Genomic DNA, 22462 nt, shown 5'->3' with positions numbered 1-22462 from the left:
TGCCACTATGCTAAAGTTTTTAGATGATTTTTTGGAATTCTCTAGGTATACCATCAAGTCATCTGTAAAGAGTGAGAGTTTTGTCTCTTCCTTCCCTACTCTAATTCCTTCGATTTCTTTTTCTTCTCTAATCACTGAAGCTAGCATTTCTAATTCGATATTGAATACTAGTGGTGATAGTGGGCATCCTTGTTTCACTCTTTATCTTATTGGGAATGCCTCTAGCCTATCCCCATTGCATATAATGCTTGTTGATGATATCATATAGATACTGCTTATTTTTCTAAGGAACAATCCATTTATTCCTATGTTCTCTAGTGTTTTTTGTAGGAATGGGTGCTGTATTTTACCAAAAGCTTTTCCAGAATCTATTGATATAATAATGATTTCTGATAGGTTTGTTATTGATATAATTAATTATACTGACAGTTTAACTAATATTGAACCAACCCTGCATTCTTGGGATAAATCCTACTTGGTCATTATGTATTAATCTAGTGATAGCTTATTGTAGTCATTTTGCCAAGATTTTATTTAAAATTTTTACATCTATATTCATCAGGGAGATAGATCCATAATTTTCTTTCTCTGTTTCAACTCTTCCTGGTTTAGATATCAGCACTATATTGTTGTCATAGAAAAAGTTAGGCAGAGATCTGTCACCTATTTTTCCAAAGAGTTCATATAGAATTGGAACCAGTTGTTCCTTAATTGTTTGGTAGAATTCACTCGTGAATCCATCTGGCCCTAGAGAATTTTTCTTACAGAGTTCAATAATGGTTTGTTGAATTTATTTTTCTGAGACAGGGTTATTTAGGTATTTAATTTCCTCTTCATTTAACCTGGGGAACTTATATTTTTGTAAATATTCATCCATTCATTTAGATTATAATAGTTATTGGCATAGAGTTGGGCAAAATAATTCTGAATTATTGCTTTAATTTCCTCCTCACTGGTGGTGAGTTCACCTTTTTCATTTATGATACTAACCATTCTTTCTTTTTTAAATCAAATTGACCAAAGCTTTATCAATTTTGTTGATTTTTTCATGAAACCAGCTCTTGGTTTTATTTCTTAGTTCAATAGTTTTCTTGCTTTCAATTTTATTCATTTTTACTTTAAATTTAAAATTTCTAATTTGGTATTTAATGGGGGGAGTTAATTTGTCCTTTCTCTAATTTTTTAGTTGCATGTTTAGTTCATGAATTTCTTCTTTCTCTAATTTATTTATGTAAGCATTTAAAGATATAATATATCCCCTGACAACTGCCTTGGTTCTATTCCATAAGTTTTGGTATGTTGTTTCATTACAGTCATAATCTAGGATGAAATAATAATTCTTTCTATAATTTTTTGTTTGATTCACTCATTCTTTAAATGAGGTTATTTAGTTTCCAATTAGTTTGGGGTCTATATCTCCTTGGCCCAATATTGCATGTGATTTTTATTGCATTATGATGTGAGAAAGATGTATTCACTATTTCTGCCTCTCTGCATCTGATTATTAGGTTTTTGTGCCCTAGTACATGGTCAACTTTTGTGTAAGTGCCATGTACTGCACAAAAAAGTATATTCCTTTCTGTCCCCATTCAATTTCCTCCATAGGTCTATCATACCCCACCCGTCCTCTCCCAGGCCTTCTGTTTCATAAGATGTCCTCTAAGACACCCCTAATGATAACCGAGTTCAATGGCAACTTGTGTCATCTCCCAATATTAGAATTTGAACAGTTCTTACTTGTTTAGTCCTTTACAATTTTTCATGCATTTGTAATTTGTTTCTTGATAATTATGTACATTTGTACTTAAAAATTTCTGCATAGTTCTATTTTTTCCTTTAAGCTAGGAATGCTTGAAAGTCCTTTTTTATCTCTTTTAATGATATCTATTTTTGCACCTGCTTTGTCTGAGATAAGGATTGCTACCCCTGCTTTTTTCACTTTCAGCTGAAGCAAAATATATTTTGCTCCAACCTTTTACCTTTTTTGTATGTATATGTATCTTTCTGCTTCAAATGAGCTCCTTGTAAGTAGCCTATTGTAGGATTCTAGTTTTTAATCCATTCTGCTATTCACTTACATTTTAAGGGAGAATTCATCCCATTCACATTCAAAGTTATAATTACTAACTATTCTCTCCATGCTATCTTCCCTCTGTTGTATTTTTACCCTTTTTTATTTTATACATATTCCCCAGTATTTTGTTTCTGAATACACCTCCTTCAGTGTGTTTGCCCTTCTATATCCAACCCTCTCCCCTTTCTTTTCCCTTTCCCTTTTCCCTTTCTTCCTTCCCTTCCTTCTGTCAGTTCCCCTTTTCCTCCCCCACCCCTTTTCCCTTTTAATACTTGAAAGGTAAGATAAGTTTTTAACTTAACTGAGTGTGCATGTATGTATATATATATATATATATATATATATATATATATATATATATATATACATATATTTACTCTAATCAGACTTGGTTTAACATTAACATATGTTAATGTTAAACCAAGTCTGATTAGAGTAAGATTCAGGCAGTTCTCACCTCCTCCCTTCTTCCCCTCTATTGCAATAGGTCTTTTGTACCTCTTAATATAATGAGATTTACCCCATTCAATCTCTTCCATCCTCCCATTTCTTTACTGTCCCCCTTTTTAAGGAGGTATTGTTTTTAAATCATTCTATCTGAGTCACAAAAAAGTAATGAGTGTCCATCATCTTTCTAAAAGAGTTACAGTTCTTGAGAAGCATTAGAGTCTTTCTCCCAGGTACAGAAATAAACAGCTTCATCTTATTGGACAACAATTTTATTTCCTTTACTCTTCCTCTTTTTTTACCTTTTTCATGTGTCTCTTCAGTCTCCTATTTGAAATCCAAAATTTTCTATTAAGCTCTGGTCTTTTTATCAGGAAATGTTGGAAATCTCCTATTTCATTAAATGTTCATCTTTTCCCTGGAAGAGAAGGCTCGGTTTTTGCCAGATAGTGAATCCTTAAATGCATTCCAAGTCCCCTTGCTTTTTGGAATATCTCATTCCAGTCCCTTCAGTCCCTTAATGTTGATGCAACCAGGTAATCCTTACTGTGGCTCCTTGGTATCTAAATTATATCTTTCTGTCTGCTTGAAGGAATTTCTCTTTTATCTGATAGTTCTGGAATTTGGCTACAATATTCCTTGACATTTTCATTTTGGGATCCCTTTCAAGAAGGGATTGATGTATTCTTTCAATAATTAATTTGCCCTCTGGTTCCATGATGTCAGGGCAATTTTCCATCACTAAATCCTATAATATTATGTCCAGGCTTCTTTTCTCGTCAATATATTAAGGAAGCCCAATGATTCTTAGGTTGTCTCTCCTCATTCTATTCTTGAGGTCAGTGGTTTTGCCAATGAACTATTTTACATTTTCTTCTGTTTTTTTTGATTTTATGGTTTTGTTTATTAGATATTTGATGTCTCATTTAGTCATTAGTTTCCAGGATCCAGTCTTTTTATATAGAAGAATTTTCTTCATTTACCTTTTGCAACTACTTTTCTAATTGGTCAATTCTATTTTGGAAAGAGTTTTCTATTTGACCAATGGAAGTTTTGAGAGAATTATTTTCTTTTTGCATTTGCCCAATTGTCTTTTCCAAGGATTTGTTTTCTTGTTGTAAGGTGTTAATTTTCTCTCCCAAATTTTCCAGTAGACTTTTAAACTCCTTCCTGATTTCTTCAAGGAAGTCATTCTGGGCTAGAGACCAAATCATATTCTCCTCAGAGTTTCTAGATCTCTCTAAGTTAGGGTCTTTACCTTCCAGGTAATTTTCTATGGAACCCCCTTCCAATGGCTTTTCTTCATTTTCCTGAGATCCTGTGTTGGGGAAGGGGCTGGTACACAGAAGTTTGTTGTTGGGATCCCTATTTAATTCACTGTGTTAAATAACTCCAAGTGGGCTGGCCAGTAAGGGATGCTGATTGCTTTCTTTGGAGTGTCTGTGACTTTGATTTGAGGCCCCTTCCTTTGATCTGGAGGCTGTGGGTGTCACTGCTGGATGCTTTTATCCTTGAACAATATGGGCCATGCCCTGTGACAAGGACAATTTCTCTTCCTATTCAACTGAGAGAGTTCTGCTGCCCATGCCTGAGCCTGGGGGTTGGGGAGGGGGTGAGGGAAAAGGCTGTTCTGGGAAGAGGACTCCACTGAAGTGAAAGTATGGAGCCTGAGGTCCTCTAGCCCAGCAGATTGATGTCTGCATCTCTTCCCACTGGAACTCACCCTCCAGCCCTGCCAGAGTTCCCCAGATCATCAGTCCCACAGCCAAAGTCTCCGCACCCCAATTGGCTCTTAGGCTGGGGCTCCCAGAGTCAATGCCTCTTCAGCTGATCCTAGGTTAGTCTCACTCTAACCCTGCCCCTGGGCTGATTTTCTACTCTCTGCCCCCACTCACCCATGATCCCCACCTAGCTTCTTTTTCTGGGTTTTGTCAATTGAATTTCTGTTAAGAGGTTTGTTTCATATTATATATGAGGGTAGATCAGGAAACCTTAGCACAGTGACTTCCTTCTCTCCCCATCTTGGCTGGAAGACAGGACTTTGAGGAATGTTTATGAGTGATGTCTTTTGTTGTGTAGGAAAATTGGATTTAAGTAAGGTAGAGCTTCATGACATCATCTGCCTGACTCTCTTTTCCAAAGTCATCATGATTCAGCATAGCAAGACTGAGTCAAGACAACTGGTGATAGTACTAGATGTAGTGGATGACCTTGGCATCTTTGAGATCTAACCAAGCTCTAACCAAAGCACTTGCTTCAGCTGGCTTCATGGCCATTGGAACAAATTGTTCTCTTACACCCATTTCACCAATGGAAGGCTTCACATGCTTAAGGCAGACACCCCTCACTACTCACCAATGAGCTTGAGACTCCCTTGGTTACCCTCAACCTGGTTTAGCCTGCCTATTGAAACAGTTTATTGGGGGTCTGGCCATTGTACTTGCTATAGCTTCTTGGAGCCACAGATGAGAGTTAGGTGGGTTCAGGTGGACATCAGTGGAAAGCAGTCCTGAAGAGAGCTCAGCAGCTCTCATAACAAGCTAATAGTCTTCCTTAAACACACCCTGGGTACCCATTTCCTCTATAAGTTCTGAACTGCCATTTTAATTGTAACAGTCAATGGTATTGTCAAGAATACAGAATATTCCCAAAATCTTACTGTAATTTTAAGCTATGATATTTATAAAAGTTTAATAATAAAATATAATAATATGTAATAATATAAGCATATATAGTTATTAAAGTTTACTGGATGGATACAGTAATATAGTAAATGACAAAAACATTGGATACAGTAATATAGTAACATTAACCTAGTAATATAGTAATATAGCAATTCATAAAGGTGTAATAAATCAGTAATTATTTTAGCCAAAATAAACCACCTTAGGGGCAACTAGGTGGCGCAGTGGATAGAGCACTGGCCCTGGAATCAGGAGTACCTGAATTCAAATCCAGTCTCAGGCACTTAATAATTACCTAGCTGTGTGTGAGCTTGGGCAAGCCACTTAAACCCATTGCCTTGCAAAAACCTAAAAACAAAACAAAACAAAATAAACCACCTTACTCTAAACCACATTAATCTAATGACCAAACTTAAATGAATAAATCAATGCAGGAGGCATATAATAGTATTTTTATAGTAGTCTGTGAAATTTACTTGCAAAAACTTTGAAATAATTTTAAGGTTGAAAAACCCCCAATCAACAATGATTCCTTTTTAAAGTCAGAAATAAATACATACATGATGGTATTAATGCCCGATAACTGTTGAAACATCTGTAGACCACAACCCACAATTAAAGCTCTGCGAGTTGGAGGATAAGTCAGCATTCTGTAGATTATAGGTCCGGCTTAAAAACAAAGAAGCATAAAGAGAAGTATTACTCTTTCATTCTCATATTAACGGTCTTAAGTAAAATAGCTTGCCCTAAATTTCAATAAAAATCAGATAATTCAATGTTAAGTATTTCTAAGAAGAACAAACTGTCTAAATATACTTTTCCAGAATTTTTAGTACTATACATGATTTAATTTAATTGAACCCGAAGATCCTTAGGGATAAACTTTGAAATCAATATGAGAGAATTTAGGGAAAGAATTTCAAAGGAAACCTTGAAGAATTATATATTTAATGGCCATTTGAAAAAACTAAATTTTCTTTCTTTAATCTTTCATTGAGATACACTTATCAAAATTCACTTTTGAATTACTACTTCTTATTAATGTTTAAAAATCTACTCTTTGCGTAGCAACTAGAACTTCCTTTCCTATGCACAAAGCTATGGACGAAACTTTAGATCTGTCATGTGAACTATGTTTATACCAGTTTACAAAAACACAAAAATGACTGCAACATAGTTGACAAACTTTAGGAATTTTGACTCCAAAATGTGAATGAACAATTAAAAATTCCTAAAAGTGGAATGGATTATTCTGTGGGTAATGAATTCTCAGTCACTGGGGGTCTTTAAGTAGAAGCTGGATGAACACTCTAATTCAATTGAACTTTTAAAAAAAATATTTCTTTTCCCTTTACATTTTTTAATATATCCCTTCCATGTTCATTATCCAATGAGTCATACCATGTAACATCAACTTTAAAAATCAAGATTGCAAAACTAAACAAAGCTTTGGATATATATGAGATCTTGTATGATATTCAATAACTCCAGTAAAGTATAGAAAGTCACATTTTCTCATTCTTCTCCAGGCCCAAGATGTTCTTTAGAAAGAGAGTAGTTTTGCTTTATTATTATTATTTTTATTTTCATTGTTGTAGTCAATGTGTATACTGATTTCTGGATGCTACATCAACTTATATTTATAAGATTGCAAGTCATTCCCCAACTGATAAATGGTCAAATGAAGTAATTAAAACTAAATATAATCATATGAAAAAATGTTCCAAATTATTGTTAATTAGAGAAATACAAATTAAACTACCTGACACCTATTATTGAATTGGCTAAGATGAAAAATAAAAAGAAAATGATGTCAGATAGAATGTTGGAAATTTAGAATATTAATGAAATATTGGTGGAGTTTTGAACTAATGCAGGCATTCTGAAGAGTTATCTGGAGCTAAGCCCAAAGAGCAATAAAATGGATCCTTTGACCCAGGCCTATCCAAATACTAGACCTATATCCAAAAAAGTCATAGAAAAGTGGGAAAAGTCCTAAATGTTCAAAAATATTTATGGCAGTTCTTTTGGTAGTGGCAAAAAATTGGGAATTAAAGGGATGCCCATTAGTTGGGAATAGCTGAAAAAGTTATGGTATATGAATGTTTTGGATAACTATTGTTCTATAAGAAATTATGAGTCATAAGACTTTAGAGAAGCATGGAAAGAATTACACGATGCTGAATGAAGGAGCAGAGCCAAGAGAACACTGTATACATTAAGAACAATATTGTGAGTTGATTATCTATGACTGTTACAGCTCCTCTGAGGTCAGAGATCACAGACAAATTTGAGAGACTGTTATAGACAATGCCATTCACATGGTGGGGAGGGAGACATAGAATCTGAATGTATCCAATATTCACTTTTCTAGAAGTTATCTTATGTTTTTCCTTCCTATCTTATGTTTTCTTTCTTTTCTCTTACACAAATGATATTGTGTAATTCCTCTTAGACACAATGACTAATATATAACATACTAATAAACACAAATGTACATGTACTACTTTTGTGAATCTATTTGTAACCAAGGGGAGGAGGAGGGAAGGGAGGATGATAGAAAAATGGGCAATTTACAAATTTGCAAAAAAAAATGAAAAAAAACAAACAAAAAAGAAATTTTAGGAGGCAGAGTCAATATGGTTGTATAAAGGGTAGGGACTCACATAAGGTCTCCCCCAAATAATTCCAAATACTTTAAATAATGATTCTAAGGGGGGGGGCGGAGCCAAGATGGCAACAAGAAGGGATTGAGTCTTAGGAGCTCTCTGATAAAACTCATAAGCTAAGGACTCTTAACTAAACTTTCAAGAGACAGAACCCATAAAGGGACCCAGTGAGGCAATTCTCCTACTCAAGGTAACCTGGAAATGAGCAGAAAGGTTCTGCTCCCCGGGGTCAGAGGGGAAGCCCACCGGAGGGGTGTCCTCCCAGAGCCAAAGAACTTCAGCCTCCCGGAGGCAGCCCCAGGGTGCTGGGAGCTGGGCTCACAGCAGCAGGGGAGTCTCCTGAGCTGCACCCCGGGGAGCACCAGGCACAAAGTGGGGGAACAGCGGGAGACCTCTGCCAGAGTGAGCCCCATGGAGCCCAGCCCTCAGGGCACACAGCCAGCAGCTTGGTCTTTCGACAGCCCAGACCTGGAAACAGAAGCAGGTGGAGCCGGTAAGAAGAAGCCACCAGTGCATGAGCCCATTGAACCTAGGGAGGGGAGTGAAGAGAGACTGCAGAGCTCTGTCCTCTGCCTCTGGAACAGGACTCTGGGGCTCTGACCACATTCAGATCCTGATCGCAGTCTATGCCCCCCATAGAACAGCAGGGTCCCCCCACCTCAGCCCTGTGGCAGAGGAGGGCACTTATGGTCATTCACAGACCAGGAGGGAGGACAGAGCCTCACACACTGAGACCCTTGTGGGAGTGCCCCAAAAGCTCAGGAAGCACCCCAAAACCAGGCCCAGGCTAGGAAAATGAGCAAGCAGAGAAATAAGAGGAAGACTATTGAGAAATATTTTGCAAATGAGCCCAAGAAGGATCAAAATACTCAGTCTGAAGATGAGGAAGCACAAGCTCCTGCATCTAAAGACTCCAAGAAAAACAGAAATTGGGCTCAGGCTATGACAGAGCTCAAAAAAGACTTTGAAAATCAAATGAGGGAGTTGGAAGAAAAACTGGGAAAAGAAAGGAGAGAGATGCAGGAAAAACATGAAAATGAAGTCAGTAGCTTAATAAAGGAAATCAAAAAAAATGCTGAAGAAAATAGCATGCTAAAAACCAGCTTAGGTCAAATGGATAAAACAGTTCAAAAAGTTATTGAGGAGAAGAATGCCTTAAAAAGCAAAATTGGCCAGATGGAAAAAGAGATAAGAAAACTCTCTGAGGAGAACAAATCCTTCAGACAAAGAATAGAATTCAGGGAGATTGATGAATTTACCAGAAATCAGGAATCAATACTTCAAAACCAAAAAAATGAAAAATTAGAAGGAAATGTGAAATATCTCACTGAAAAAACAACTGATATGAAAAACAGACTTAGGAAAGATAATTTAAAAATTATTGGAATACCTGAAAGTCATGATCAGGAAAAGAGCCTTGACATCATTTTCAAAGAATTACTACAGGAAAATTACCCTGAGATTCTAGAAGCAGAGGGCAAAATAGAAATGGAGAGAATCCACCGATCCCCCTGAGAAAGAGATCCCCAAAAACAAACCCCTAGGAATATTATAGCCAAGTTCCAGAACTCCCAAGTCAAAGAGAAAATATTACAAGCAACCAGAAGGACACAGTTCAAATATTGTGGAGCTACAGTCAGGATCACACAGGACTTAGCAGCAACTACATTGGAAGCTCATAGGGCTTGGAGTATAATATACCAGAAGGCAAAAGAGCTTAGAATTCAGCCAAGAATGAATTACCCAGCAAGGCTGAATGTCCTCTTCCAAGGAAAAAGATGAACTTTCAATGTACCAGGGGAATTTCAAATGTTCCTTTTGGAATGGCCAGAGCTGAACAGAAGGTTTGAGCTTCACATACAGGACTCAGGTGAAGCATGGATATTGGAGGAGGGGGGGGGAAATATGAGGGACTTAATGATGATGAACTGCATGTATTCCTGCATAGAAAAATGACACTGATAAAACTCATATGAACCTTCTCAATTAATAGAGCAGGTAGAGAGAGCTTTTACAGTTGAAGCACAGGAGAAAGCTGAATTTGAAGAAAAAATATGGTGTAAAAATGGCATCAATAGAAAAAAGGGAAATGTAATGGGAGAAAGAAAAAGGAGAGGGGGAATAGTCCAAGATATTTCATATAATAAGATTTTTTTATTATTACAATGAGCTTTTGCAATGATATTGAAGGGGGGGGGACGCAAGGGGTAATGAGGGAACCTTTGCTCTCATCAGAGGTGGCTAGGAGAGGAAACAGCACATATACTCAATGGGGTATAGGCATCTGGAGTAAGAAGGGGGGGAGCAGGGGGAAGGGGTGCGGATGTGAATAAAGGAGGAGAGGATGGACCATGGTGGGAGAGTGGTCAGATATAATACATTTTCTTTTTTATTTCTTGCACGGGGCTGGGATTGGAAGGCCTGTCCAGGACCATAGGGCCAGGTGGATTCTGGGCCTAAGGGTTGGTAGGGCAGCTCAGGGCTTCTTGGCCCCAGGACCAGGGATCTGTCTGCTGGGCCACTCAGCTACCCTACAGCAGAGTCAGAGTGAAAGGAGAGGGAAAATATAGTACATGGTAGTGGAGAAATAAGAAAGGAGGGTGTTGCGATCAGCAGTGGCAACAGTGGAAAAATATGGAAGTAACTTTTGCGATGGACTTACCATAAAGAATGAGATCCACCCATGACAGATTTGTTGGTGTTGGAACAATGACTGAAGCACATTTTTTATTATTATTATTTGGGGGAGGGTGCAGGGCAAATGGGGCATTGTGGCCTGCCTGGGGCCACATAGCAGGGTGATCTTTGGGTGTCTGAGGCTGGATTTGGACCCGGGTGCTCCTAACTCAGGGGCCAATGCTCTGTCTGCCATCCAGCCACCTCTACTATTATTACTATTTTATTTTATTTTGGGTCTTTTTTTCTTCTTTTAGATTTTTGCAAGGCAGTGGGGATAGGGTGGCTTGCATGTCACACGGCTGGGTGATTGTTGGGTCTACGGGGATGGATGTGGGCTCAGATGCTCGTGGCTCCAGGGCTGGTGCTCCATCCATTGTGCCACCTGGCCATACCTACAATTATTACTATTATTCTTTTTTTAATTTTAATTTTTTTCTCTCCCCTTTACTTTATCGCCCAAGCAAGTCTATATTCATGGGAGAGGAGTATTTTGTTTACTTGTAAACAAGAATATTTTATTAATGTAAAAAAAAACATTTGTACAAAATGAGAATTAAAAAATAAAATAAAAAATGATCCTACAATTTGTGTAGGATCTGTGATGTCAGTAAAACTTAAATATTACTTTTTTTGTATTTTAGAAGATTTATTAATGCCTTTTTTCCCTTTTATGCCATTCAATGAACAAGCAACTATTAAATACTTACAATGGGCCAGCTTATTCCTTAATTTATTTCTTTTCTTTTCACCACTGAAACCAACCAACCTTCCTTCCTTCCTTCCTTCCTTCCTTCCTTCCTTCCTTCCTTCCTTCCTTCCTTCCTTCCTTCCTTCCTTTCTTTCTTTCTTTCTTTCTTTCTTTCTTTCTTTCTTTCTGGCAATGGGGTTAAGAGTGACTTTGTCCAAGAGCACACAGCTAACCAAATATTAAGTGACTGAGGCAGTATTTGAACTCAGGTCCTCCTGACTCCAGGACTGGTGCTCTATCTACTCCACCACCTAGCTGCCCCCTCAAGCCTTCCATGTAACAAAGGAAAAAAGTGAAGTAAATGGAATTGACAAAATAACTTGATTTGACAGTATGCAATATTCCACACCTGCAGTTCCTTACTTTATTTTATTGTGGACAACTGCTAAATAAAGTGTAGGATCCAGAGTCAAGAAGAACTGAGTTCAAATCTACCCCTAGACATCAACCAACTGTGTGTCCCTGGGCAAGTCACCACACCTCTTTCTATCTCTATTTCCTCAACTGTAATACATGAATCATAAAAGTACATACCTCCCAGGGTTCTTGTAAGAATCAAATATTTACAAAATACTTAAAGTTCCTGACACATAAGTATGTGATAAATAAGATTAAGTGAACTGCCTAGGGTCACACCATCAACTATTGTCTGATTTCTGGACTGTAACATAGGAAGATGAATCTTCTTGACTCCAGACCATACTCACTATGATACTCAATTACATAATCCCAGTAAAGTTTATATGAGGAGATGTAAAGGAAAAGGCAAACTAGTCCTGAACTCTAGCTTTTATTTTGCTATTTCTTCTTTTTTAATTTTCAGTTCCAAATTCTCTCCCTCTCTGAAATCCCTCCCCTCTCATTAAGAAGACAAATAAAAAATAATATGAATTATACATATGAAATCATATAAAACATATTTCCATATTAGCAATGTCATTAAAAAGCAAGAAAAATGAGAAAATCAAACTTCAATCAACACTTAGAGTTCTTTAGTTCTTTCTGGATATGGACAGTATTTTTCATCATGAGTCCTTTAGGATTGTTTCAGATCTTTGAATTGATCAATGTAGGTAAGCCTTTTATATTACTATTACTATTTCCAAATACTTACTTTAATTTCCTTATCATTGGTGGTGACTTTACCTTTTTCATTTTTGATACTGATAATCTAGTTTCTTCTTTTCTCTTAAATCAAATTAACCAAAGATTTATCTATTTTATGAGATTTTTTGCCTGTGAAATAAATTCTTAGTGTTAGTTCAATAGTCTCTTATTTTCAGTTTCATTAATTTCTCCTTTGATTTTCAGAATTTCTAATTTGGTATTTAATTGGAGATTTTTAATTTATTCTTTTTTCTAGCATTTTAGTTGCATGTCCAATTCATTAATCTCCTATTTTTCTATTTTTATTCATGTAAGCATTTAAAGACATAAAAATTCCTACTAATTGCTTTGACTGCATCCCTCAAGTTTTGGTATAATGCCTCATCATTTTCATTGTCTTGGATGAAATTGTTGATTTTTTCTATGATTTTTTATTTGATTCCTTCATTCTTTAAAATTATGTTATTTTCCAATTAATTTTAGTTTAAAAATCCTTAGTTCTTTATTAAATATAATTGTATTGTATCATCTAAAAAGAATGAATTTAATATTTCTGCCTTTCTGTACATACTGAAAAGAAGGTGTATTTCTTTCCATTCCCATTCAATTTTTTCCTGAGATCTATCTTATCTAACTTTTCTAAAATCCAATTCACCTTCTCAACTTTCTTCCTATTGATGTCATGGTTAGATTTACTTAATTCTAAGAGAAGGAGGTTGAGGTCTCCCACTAGTATAGTTTTGCTGTCCATGTCTTCCTGTAAATTATGTTGTTTCTCCTCTAAGAATTTGGATACTATACCATTTAATGCATATATGTTTAGTACTGATATTGCTTCATAAATTATGATACCATTTCGGAAGATGTAGTTTCCTTCCTCATCCCTTTTAATGAGTTTGCTTTGTCTGAGATCAGGATTGTTACCCCTACTGTTTTTTTTTTTCATTTCAGATGAAGCAGAATATATTATGCTTCAGCCTTTTTACCTTTACCTTGTGTAACATATTGTAGGATACTATTTTTTAATCCACTCTGCCATCTACTTCTATTTTACAGAAGAATTCATTCCATTCGCATTCACAGTTATGATTATTTTTAATTACCTCCTATCCTTTCATCTCTTTGTTTGTACTTTTCTTTCTCTTCTTACCTTATCCCTTCTCTCCAGGGTTTTATTTATGACTATTACCTCCCCCAATATGCCTTCTCTTCTATCAGACCCCCCTCCCTTTTTCTTCCTCCTTTCCCCTTTGACTTTTCCCCCTCCCATTTTCCATGCCTTCCATTAGCTCCTCTTTCCCTTTTCCCTTCCTATTTTCCTGAAGGGTAGAATAAATTTCTTATATATGTTATTTGTTCCTTGAGCCAAATATATTGAGAATAAGATTTACTCAATACTTACACCTTGCTTCTACCTCTACTGTAATAAGGCCTTTGTGTCTCTTCATGTGGTATTAGGTATCCTCTTCAGCCTCTGCCTTGTCCTCCTGGTATAATCCTTTTTTCTCATGTCTTAATTGTTTTATATCCACACCCACTATTTAAGTATACTTTTTTCAACTGTCTCAATAGAAGTACAGGTCTTAAGATTTATAAGTATTGATTTATTACCTAGACCCTTTCCGAGTATACTCCTTTTAATTTCCCTAATAAAAATACAATTCTCAAGAATTATAAGTATCTAAACTTCCCACATGGAGGCAAGAAGGTGTAATGAAGCTCTCATGCTCCTGGAGCTTTTCCCTACAACACATAAAGTGAAGCCTCTACATAGACATTAAAGCTACAGATCCTACCAAAAAAAAAAAAAGATCAAAATAAGTTTTCAACTATAGACAACGTGGAGGATCTTCAATGAAGGTCTGTCTCTTCAAGGGAAATGGGGAAGTAAAACACAGCTAGGTGGGAGAGCGAGAAAGCCAACAGGAGGGTTTTAGCCACAATGTAGCCCAGATCCCTGCAATGAGACAACAGTAGGTCTAAGCAGCTAAATAGTAAACCAACAGGAGGTTCCCAACCCCAGAAAAAGTCTGAACTCTAGGAACACTGGGCAAAGACAAGATTGAATTAAGAACAAACCATTGCAGAGGCAGAACCTGGACATAAAGGAGATAACATATCTCTGCATAGGAAATGCTTGGGCAACATCTTGGTCAGTTATAAACCAGGGATCAGGCCCCAGCCCCTGAACAAAAAACTCAGGATTATACTCCCTATACCACAGGAGAAGAGCTCAACAATCAAAATGAGGGATAAAAACTAAAAAAATGCAAACCATAGAAAGTTATTATGCAGATGGAGAGGATAAAAATATTATCTCAGAAGAAAAAAAGCCAGGACAGATTACCTACATGGAAAGTCACAAAGGAGACTATGAATTGGATTAAAATTCAAAACCTGATAGAAGAGTTTGGGAAATAATTTAAAAACCAAAAGGCGGAAGAAGTAAAAAGAAATGAGAGTCATGCAAGAAAATTGTGAAAAATTTATCCAATTAACTCCTTTAAAAGTAAAAATAAACAACTTTTCAAAAAAAAATTGAACAACTAGAAAAGGAATGCAACTCATCTAAAACTGAAACAGCAACTGAAATGGGAAGACAAGTCAGCAAAAAGTAAAATTAACCAACTGGAACAGGAAATACAAAAGCAAACTGAAGAAAATAAAAGTATAAAAATTAAAACAGGGCAAATAGAAACCAATGCAGATGAGACACCAAGATTCCATCAAACAAAATCAAAATGCTAAAAAACCTGAAGAAAAAGTAAAGTACCTTTTTAGGAAAAACAAATGATCTGAAAAATCCAGGAGACCTAATTTACGAATTATTGGTCTACCAGAAAGTCTAGATCAAAAAAAAAGCCAAGAAAATATCTTTCAGGATTTTATCAGGGAAACTTGTACCAATATACTAGATCTAGAAAACAAAATAATCCTTGAAAGAATATTCACAGAACATCTCCAGAAAGAGAACCCAGGATAAAAACTCCAAAGACTATCAAAGTCAAAATCCAGAATTCTCAAAGGAGAAAATACCACAAGCAGCCAAAAAAAGCAATTTAAATACAAAAGTAGCAAAAGGACCTCAGATTACAACCAAAAATTCCCCCCCCCCTGTAAAATTCAGCATATTCTGTCAGGAGAAAAGATGGATTTCAGTAAAATGGTGGACTTCCAAAATTTCCTGATAAGAAGAACAGAACTGACCAAAATATTTGATCTTCAAACACAAGACACAAGTGATACACAAAAAGGTAAATAGAAAGGGGGAAACAATGTTAGTCACGAATTGCATACAGCCCTACAATAGAACAATACTTTTATAACTCTTAAGATTTGTATTCTTGTAAGATAATTAAAGGGTTGAATATAGTTGAAGAGATTACACTTAGAGAATATGGGTATGGTTGGCTCTTGTCCTTCATTATCAAAAAAGACCGAAATGACACCATTATGTTTCAGACAAATTACAGTGAGTCCAACTTTGGTGGATCAGACCAAATCAAGCTCAGAATGCTAATAGGTTGGACACAAATAATCCAGGTGTTTAAATTTATATATCGAGTGTTTCCTGAGTCACTTTAATTCTGCCTTCCTTGTAGAGTTTTACACTTTCTCTAATGAGAGCACTCTATGTTGGACAGTTCTGTGCCAGTGTCTCCCATGGCTTATAATCAATTCCGAGTGTCTCAATATTTAGAATACTTAGAGGCTCCATTCATAATTAAATCAGAAGCTGGGGTGACTAGGTGGCACAGTGGATAAAGCACCGGCCCTGAAGTCAGGAGTACCTGGATTCAAATCCGGTCTCAGACACTTAATAATTACCTAGCTGTGTGGCCTTGGGCAAGCCATTTAACCCCATTTGCCTTGCATAAAACCTTAAAAAAATAATAAAGTCATAGTTACATCAGAAGCGACTAGAGATTTGTAGTATAATATGAGCAGAAGGTGGGAACTGCTTAGAAGGGCTGGACATAAAAAGATTAAGAAGTGATTCCTTTTAAAAAATTTTTATTTTATTTTTTTCACAATTGATATTTTATTTTCCAATTACGTGTTATGAAAGTTTTTCAGGATTCAATCATATGGATATGCATATTCATAAGTTATATAATTTCCCTCCTCTCTTCCCATCCCCCTGCCCTCAGGGGTAAAGAGTCTTGTGTACATTGTATAAATGCATTTATGTTCAATATGTCTACCGATTAGTCATTTTCTGTATGAAAAATTAGGATTAAAGAAAAAGAAAAAATACCATGAGATAGAAGAGAAAAGGATAAGAGAAATTTTAAAAAAGAGAACAGTGTTCAGATTCTGTAGGTGTTTGTTTTGTTTTGTTTTTCTTCCTCTGGATATGGAGAGCATTGTCCATAACAGGTATCACAGTTTTGTCCTGGTCTCCATCAAGGCTGATCAATTCTCAATGTTATTGTTAATGATACAATGTTCTCTTGGTTCTGTTCCCTTCATTCAGCATCAGTTCCTATAATTCAATCCATGTTTCTCTAGAGTCTGCCCATTCATGGTTATTTGTAGAACAATAGTACTTCCTAACATTCATATACCATAACTTGTTCAGCCATTCCCCAATTGAAAGACATCAGTTCTTTGCCACTACAAAAAAAGAGTTGCTATGAATATTTTGGAATGCGTGGAACTTTTTTCCATTTTTTATGATTTCTTATGCATTTAGGTCTGATATTGGTATTGCTGTATCAAAGGGTACGATCAGCTTTATTGATCTTTGGGCATAGTTCCATATTGCTCTCCAGATGGTTGGATTGGTTCACAACTCCACCAACAGTGCATTAATGTCCCAATCCTTCTACAATCTCTCCAACATTTGTTTTCCCTATTGTCATCTTAATCAATTTAATAGGAATGAGGTGGTACCTCATCATCATTGTTTTAATTTACATTTCTCTAATCAATAATGATTTGCATCATTTTTTCATATGATTATATATAGTTTTAATTTCTTCATTTGAAAACTGTTCTTATCCTTTAACATTTATCAGTTGGTGAATGATGACTTGTTATAAGTTATTTGATTCAATTTTTTAATTTTTTAATATTTTGCTGTGAAATTACTTACCAGCTTTCTGTTTTCCCTACTTAATCCATATTTAGTTAAAAAGGAGATTTTGTTTTGCTTGGTGATTTGGCTACAATTAGTGGGAATATGTTTGGTGGGGAGGTCATGGTATAAATGGATAATGAAATGATTTGGCCTTGTTTGATTCTTTGGCTCATGAGGACTGTGTGTCCATGGAGGGTACTAGAAAAGGGAGAATCATATAAAGGGATTATAATTTGATGTGATTCATGACTCTTGAGAGTGTATTTCTAATGAGACAGAGAAGGGGAGGGTACTTAATGATTGAGACAATGCTGTTTTATCAATCAATCAAACTTTGAGAACAGTATTCCTATCAGGTCAGATAAAAGGAGTGCCTTTTGAAAAAGGGGATGTAAGTACAAGAAAGAGTTAGAACAATAAAAACATAAAAAAGAAGAACTATACTAGGAGAAACCTAGGCATTATGGATAAATAAGACCAGGTGAAGAGGCACAAAGATCTATTATAGTATAGTGTTATAAGAAATAAGGGAAAGTATGACTACTGAATAAATCCAGCTCAACAGATTTGGCCCAGAGAGGAAATAGAATACATACCCAATTGGGATTAACAATTGATCTAACCCTACAGGAAGAAGGGGGGAAAGGGAAAGAAGGGGAAAGAAGGGACCTCAAAAGAGAAGGTGAAGGTAAAAGTGAAAAATAACCAAAGTTAAAATTTAAAGAAAAGGTTAAGGCAGCGGGGAGGAGCAAAATACTGGTAAGGAGGAATCAGAGGAAAGGAAAGAAAAAAGTACAAATGGAGAAAGGTAGCATGGAGGGAAATACAGAATTAGTAATCAACTGTAAATGTGAATGAGATGAGCTTTCCTATAAAATGGAAACAGCAGAATGGATTAAAACCTAGAATCCTACAATATGCTGTTTATAAAAAAAACATATTTAAAGCTGAGATTCACACATAGGTTAAAGGTAAAAGGTTGGAGCAAAAAAAAATCAGGGCTGGTCATCCTGATCTCAGACAAAGCAAAAACAAAAACAGAATAAGGAAAAAATTACATCTTCAAAGGCACTGCAGGGAATGAAGTTATATCATTGGGGGTTTTTTTTAGGTTTTTTTTTTTTTTTTGCAAGGCAAATAGAGTTAAGTGGCTTGACCAAGGCCACACAGCTAGGTAATTATTAAGTGTCTGAGGCCGGGTTTTAACTCAGGTACTCCTGACTCCAGGGCCAGTGCTCTATCCACTGTGCCACCTAGCCACCCCAGAAGTTATATCATTGTTAAACACATGAGCTCCTAGTAGTAAAACATTTGAATTCTTAACGAATTAGACAGATAGATAGAAAATCCATAATACTGAGGAGTCTCAACCTCTGCCTCTTAAAAATAGATAAAACTAAAGACAAAATAAGCAAGAAGGAATTTAAGAAGGTGAGTACAGTCTTAGAAAACTTGGGTATGATTAGACCTCAAGAGAAAACTGAATGGGGATAGAAAAGAATATACCTTTTTCTCTGCAATACATGGAACCTATACCAAAACTGATCATGTACTAGGGTATAAAATCTTTACAATAAAATGCAGAAAGTTAGAAATAAGAAATGCATACTTTTTAGATAAAGATACAATAAACATTGCATCAAAAGATAAACCAAAAATTAAAGGGAAATGAAATAACTTTATTTTAAAGAATGAATACATCAAACAACAAATTATAGAAATAATCATTTCATCCAAGAAATTGAGACATCAAGGCAAATTTTATGGTCTGCTGTTGTAAACTTTTTAAGGGGAAATTTTATATCTCTATATATTTATATGAGTATAATAGAGAAAGAGGAGATCAATAAATTTGTATTCATTTTAAAAAGCTACAAAAGAACAAATTAAAGATCCCCAATTTAAAGCTCCCCCACTTTACAAATTCTGAAAATCAAAGGAGAAATTAATAGAATTTAAAGTAAGAAAAATCATTGATCTAATAATAATTTTATGAAAAAACCAATAAAATAGATAAATAAATTTGGTAAATATGATTTTAAAAAAGAAAAAATATCAAATTATCAATATCAAAAATTAAAAAATGAACTCTCACTAATGAGGAGGAAATAAAAGAGTTAATTCAGAGTTATTTGGCCCATAAATTTGATAACCTGAGTGAAATGGATGATTATTTAGAAAAATGCTAACTATTCAGATTAACATAAGAGAAAATAAAATACACAAATATCTCCATTACAGAAAAGAAAATGGAAGAAACCATAAATAAACTCCCTAAGAAAAGGTCTCCAGGTCCAGGTGAATTTACAAATGAATTCTACCAAACATTTAAGGAAAAATTAATTCAAATTCTATGTAAACTATTTTTAAAAATAGGAGGAGTTCTGTCAATTCCTTTTATGATATCCATATGGTGCTGATACCTAAATCAGGAAGAGTCAAAAAACACAAAATTTTAGATCAGTCTCCCCGATGAACATTGATGCAAAAATCTTAAATAAACATTAGAACATAAGAAATGCTAACTTTAGCAATATGAAAAGAAAAAGAAATTGGAAGAATGAGAATTGGCAGTTAGAAAGCAAAACTTTTCCTCTTTGCAGATGATATAATGGTATACTTAGAGATCCCAAGAAAATCATTTAAAAAACTACTTGAGGGACAGCAAAGTGTGTGATGGATAGAGCCCCCCAACCCTGGAGTCAGACTAAGACACTTAATAATTGCCTGGCTGTGTGATTTTTGGGTAAGTCAATTAGCCCCACTGCCTTGCAAAAACAAAAACAAAAAATGAAATACAATAAAAAACTACTTGAAACAATTAACATATTCAACAAAGAGCTTTTCTATATATGAACTTTTCTATATATGAACAGCAAAGTCCAAGGGCAAGAGATAGAAGGAGAAATTCCATTAAAAGGAACTGTAGGGCAGTTAAGTGGAGCAGTAGATAGAGCACGGGCCCTGGAGTCAGGAGGACCTGAGGTCAAATGTGGCCTCAGACACTTAATAATTACCTAGCTGTATGACCTTGGTCAAGTCACTTAACTACATTGCCTTAAATAAATAATATTTTTTTAAAAAGTAACTGTAGACAAAATAAAACACTGGGAATCTACCTCCCAAGATAAATCTAGAAACTGTACAAAGACAATTACAAAACACTTTTCACAAAAATAAAATCAGCTTTAAATAATTGAAAAAAATTGTCAATTGCTCATGGTTAGGTAGAGAAACTATAGTAAAAATGACAATTCTACCCAAATTAAATTACTTATTGGGTGCCATACCAATCAAACTATCAAATACCTATTTTTCCAAGCTAAAAAATAGTAGCAAAATTTATCTGGAGCAACAAAAGTTCAAGAATATAAATATATGGGGCAGCTAGGTGGCACAGTGGATAGAGCACCGGCCTTGGAGTCAGGAGTACCTGAGTTCAAATCCAACCTCAGACACTTAATAATTACCTAGCTGTGTGGCCTTGGTCAAGCCACTTAACCCCATCTGCCTTGCAAAACAAAACCTAAAAAAAGTTGAACAGGGGAAAAGGAAAAAAAAAACTGTCATTCAATAAGATTAAAATGACCATATCCTCACCTGGGAGGAAGATTCTCATAACTCTTGAGAATAATAACTCTATTAGAGGAAATATACTTAGCCAGAGAGAATGGACATCCATCACATGTTTATGACTTTGATGGGATGATTTAAAGATAATATCTCATTTAAAAAATGGGGGGAATAAATAGATGGAAGAAACAGAGATTGAATGGGCTATATTACATCAGATAACAAGGTGCAAAGGACCTATTGCAATAGAGGGGAAGAAGGGAGGAAGTGAGAACCACCTGAATCATACTCTCATCTGATTTGGCTCAAAGAGGAATTCACACACACACACACATACACACACACACACACACACACACACACACACACACACACACAGTTGAGTTTGGAAACTTGTTTTACTTTTCAAGTATTAATAGGGGAAAGGGGAGGGGGAAGAATGGAGGTACTGACAGAAGGAAGGGAGGGGAAAGAAAATGGGGTTAGATAGAAGGGGATATACATACATATATATATATATATATATATATATATATATATGCACGTATATATACATACATATATATATATATATATATGTGCTTGTGTATATATGGTATTCATAAGCCAAATATTGGGAAATAGGGTAAGGTGAAAAAAAAGGGGGGGATACAAGGGGAAGATAGCATGGAGGGCAACAATGAGTTAGTAATTATAACTTTGAATGTGAATGGAATGAACTCTCCCATAATACAGAAGTGAATAGTAGAGTGTATTTAAAACCAGAATCCTTCGATATGCATTTGAAGCAGAGAGATTGAAAGGCTGAAGCAGAATATATTATGTTTCAGCTGAAGTGAAAAAAGGCAGGAGTAGCAATCCTTATCTTAGACAAAGCAGCTGCAAAAATATATCTCATTAAGAGATATAAGGAAGGAAACGATATCCTGCTAAAGGATACTAAATATGCATGCTCTAAGCAGTATAACATCGAAATTCTTAGTGGAGAAACTGAATGAGTTACAGGAAGAAATAGACAACAAAACTTTACTGGTCAGAGACCTCAATCTCCCTTTCTCAGAATTAGATAAATTTAACCATAAAACAAACAAGAAGGTGGTTAAGGAGGTAACAGAAATAAAAGTTAGATACAATAGACCTTTGGAGAAAATTCAATAGGCACAGAAAGGAATATACTTTTTTCTCTGCAGTACATGGCACTGATATAAAAATTGATCATGTATTAGTACATATAAACTTATGTTTGGTTACAGAATGGTAGAAATATTTAGTACACCTTTTTCTAACCATGATCAATAAAATTACATGCAATAAAGGGACGTAGAGAGATAGACTTAAAACTAGGACCCTCAATAACTTAATTTTAAAGAATTAGTGGATCAAACAACAAATATTAGA

At 35.4% G+C, this 22462-nt stretch overlaps 1 protein-coding gene across 1 annotated transcript in view; it reads right to left on the bottom strand.

Annotated features, from left to right (window-relative positions):
* Positions 1 to 22462, bottom strand: part of SLC2A13 (solute carrier family 2 member 13) — a 222416-nt gene that overhangs the window by 79814 nt on the left and 120140 nt on the right. Inside the window, exon 4 of the mRNA XM_074194836.1 lies at positions 5766 to 5874. Coding sequence (XP_074050937.1) covers positions 5766 to 5874 — 109 coding nt within the window. The remainder of the gene's footprint in view (positions 1 to 5765; positions 5875 to 22462) is intronic.

Source organism: Macrotis lagotis, chromosome 7, assembly GCF_037893015.1.
Source record: "Macrotis lagotis isolate mMagLag1 chromosome 7, bilby.v1.9.chrom.fasta, whole genome shotgun sequence".
Lineage (NCBI taxonomy): Eukaryota > Metazoa > Chordata > Mammalia > Peramelemorphia > Peramelidae > Macrotis > Macrotis lagotis.
This window is presented reverse-complemented; position numbering and strand designations above follow the sequence as displayed.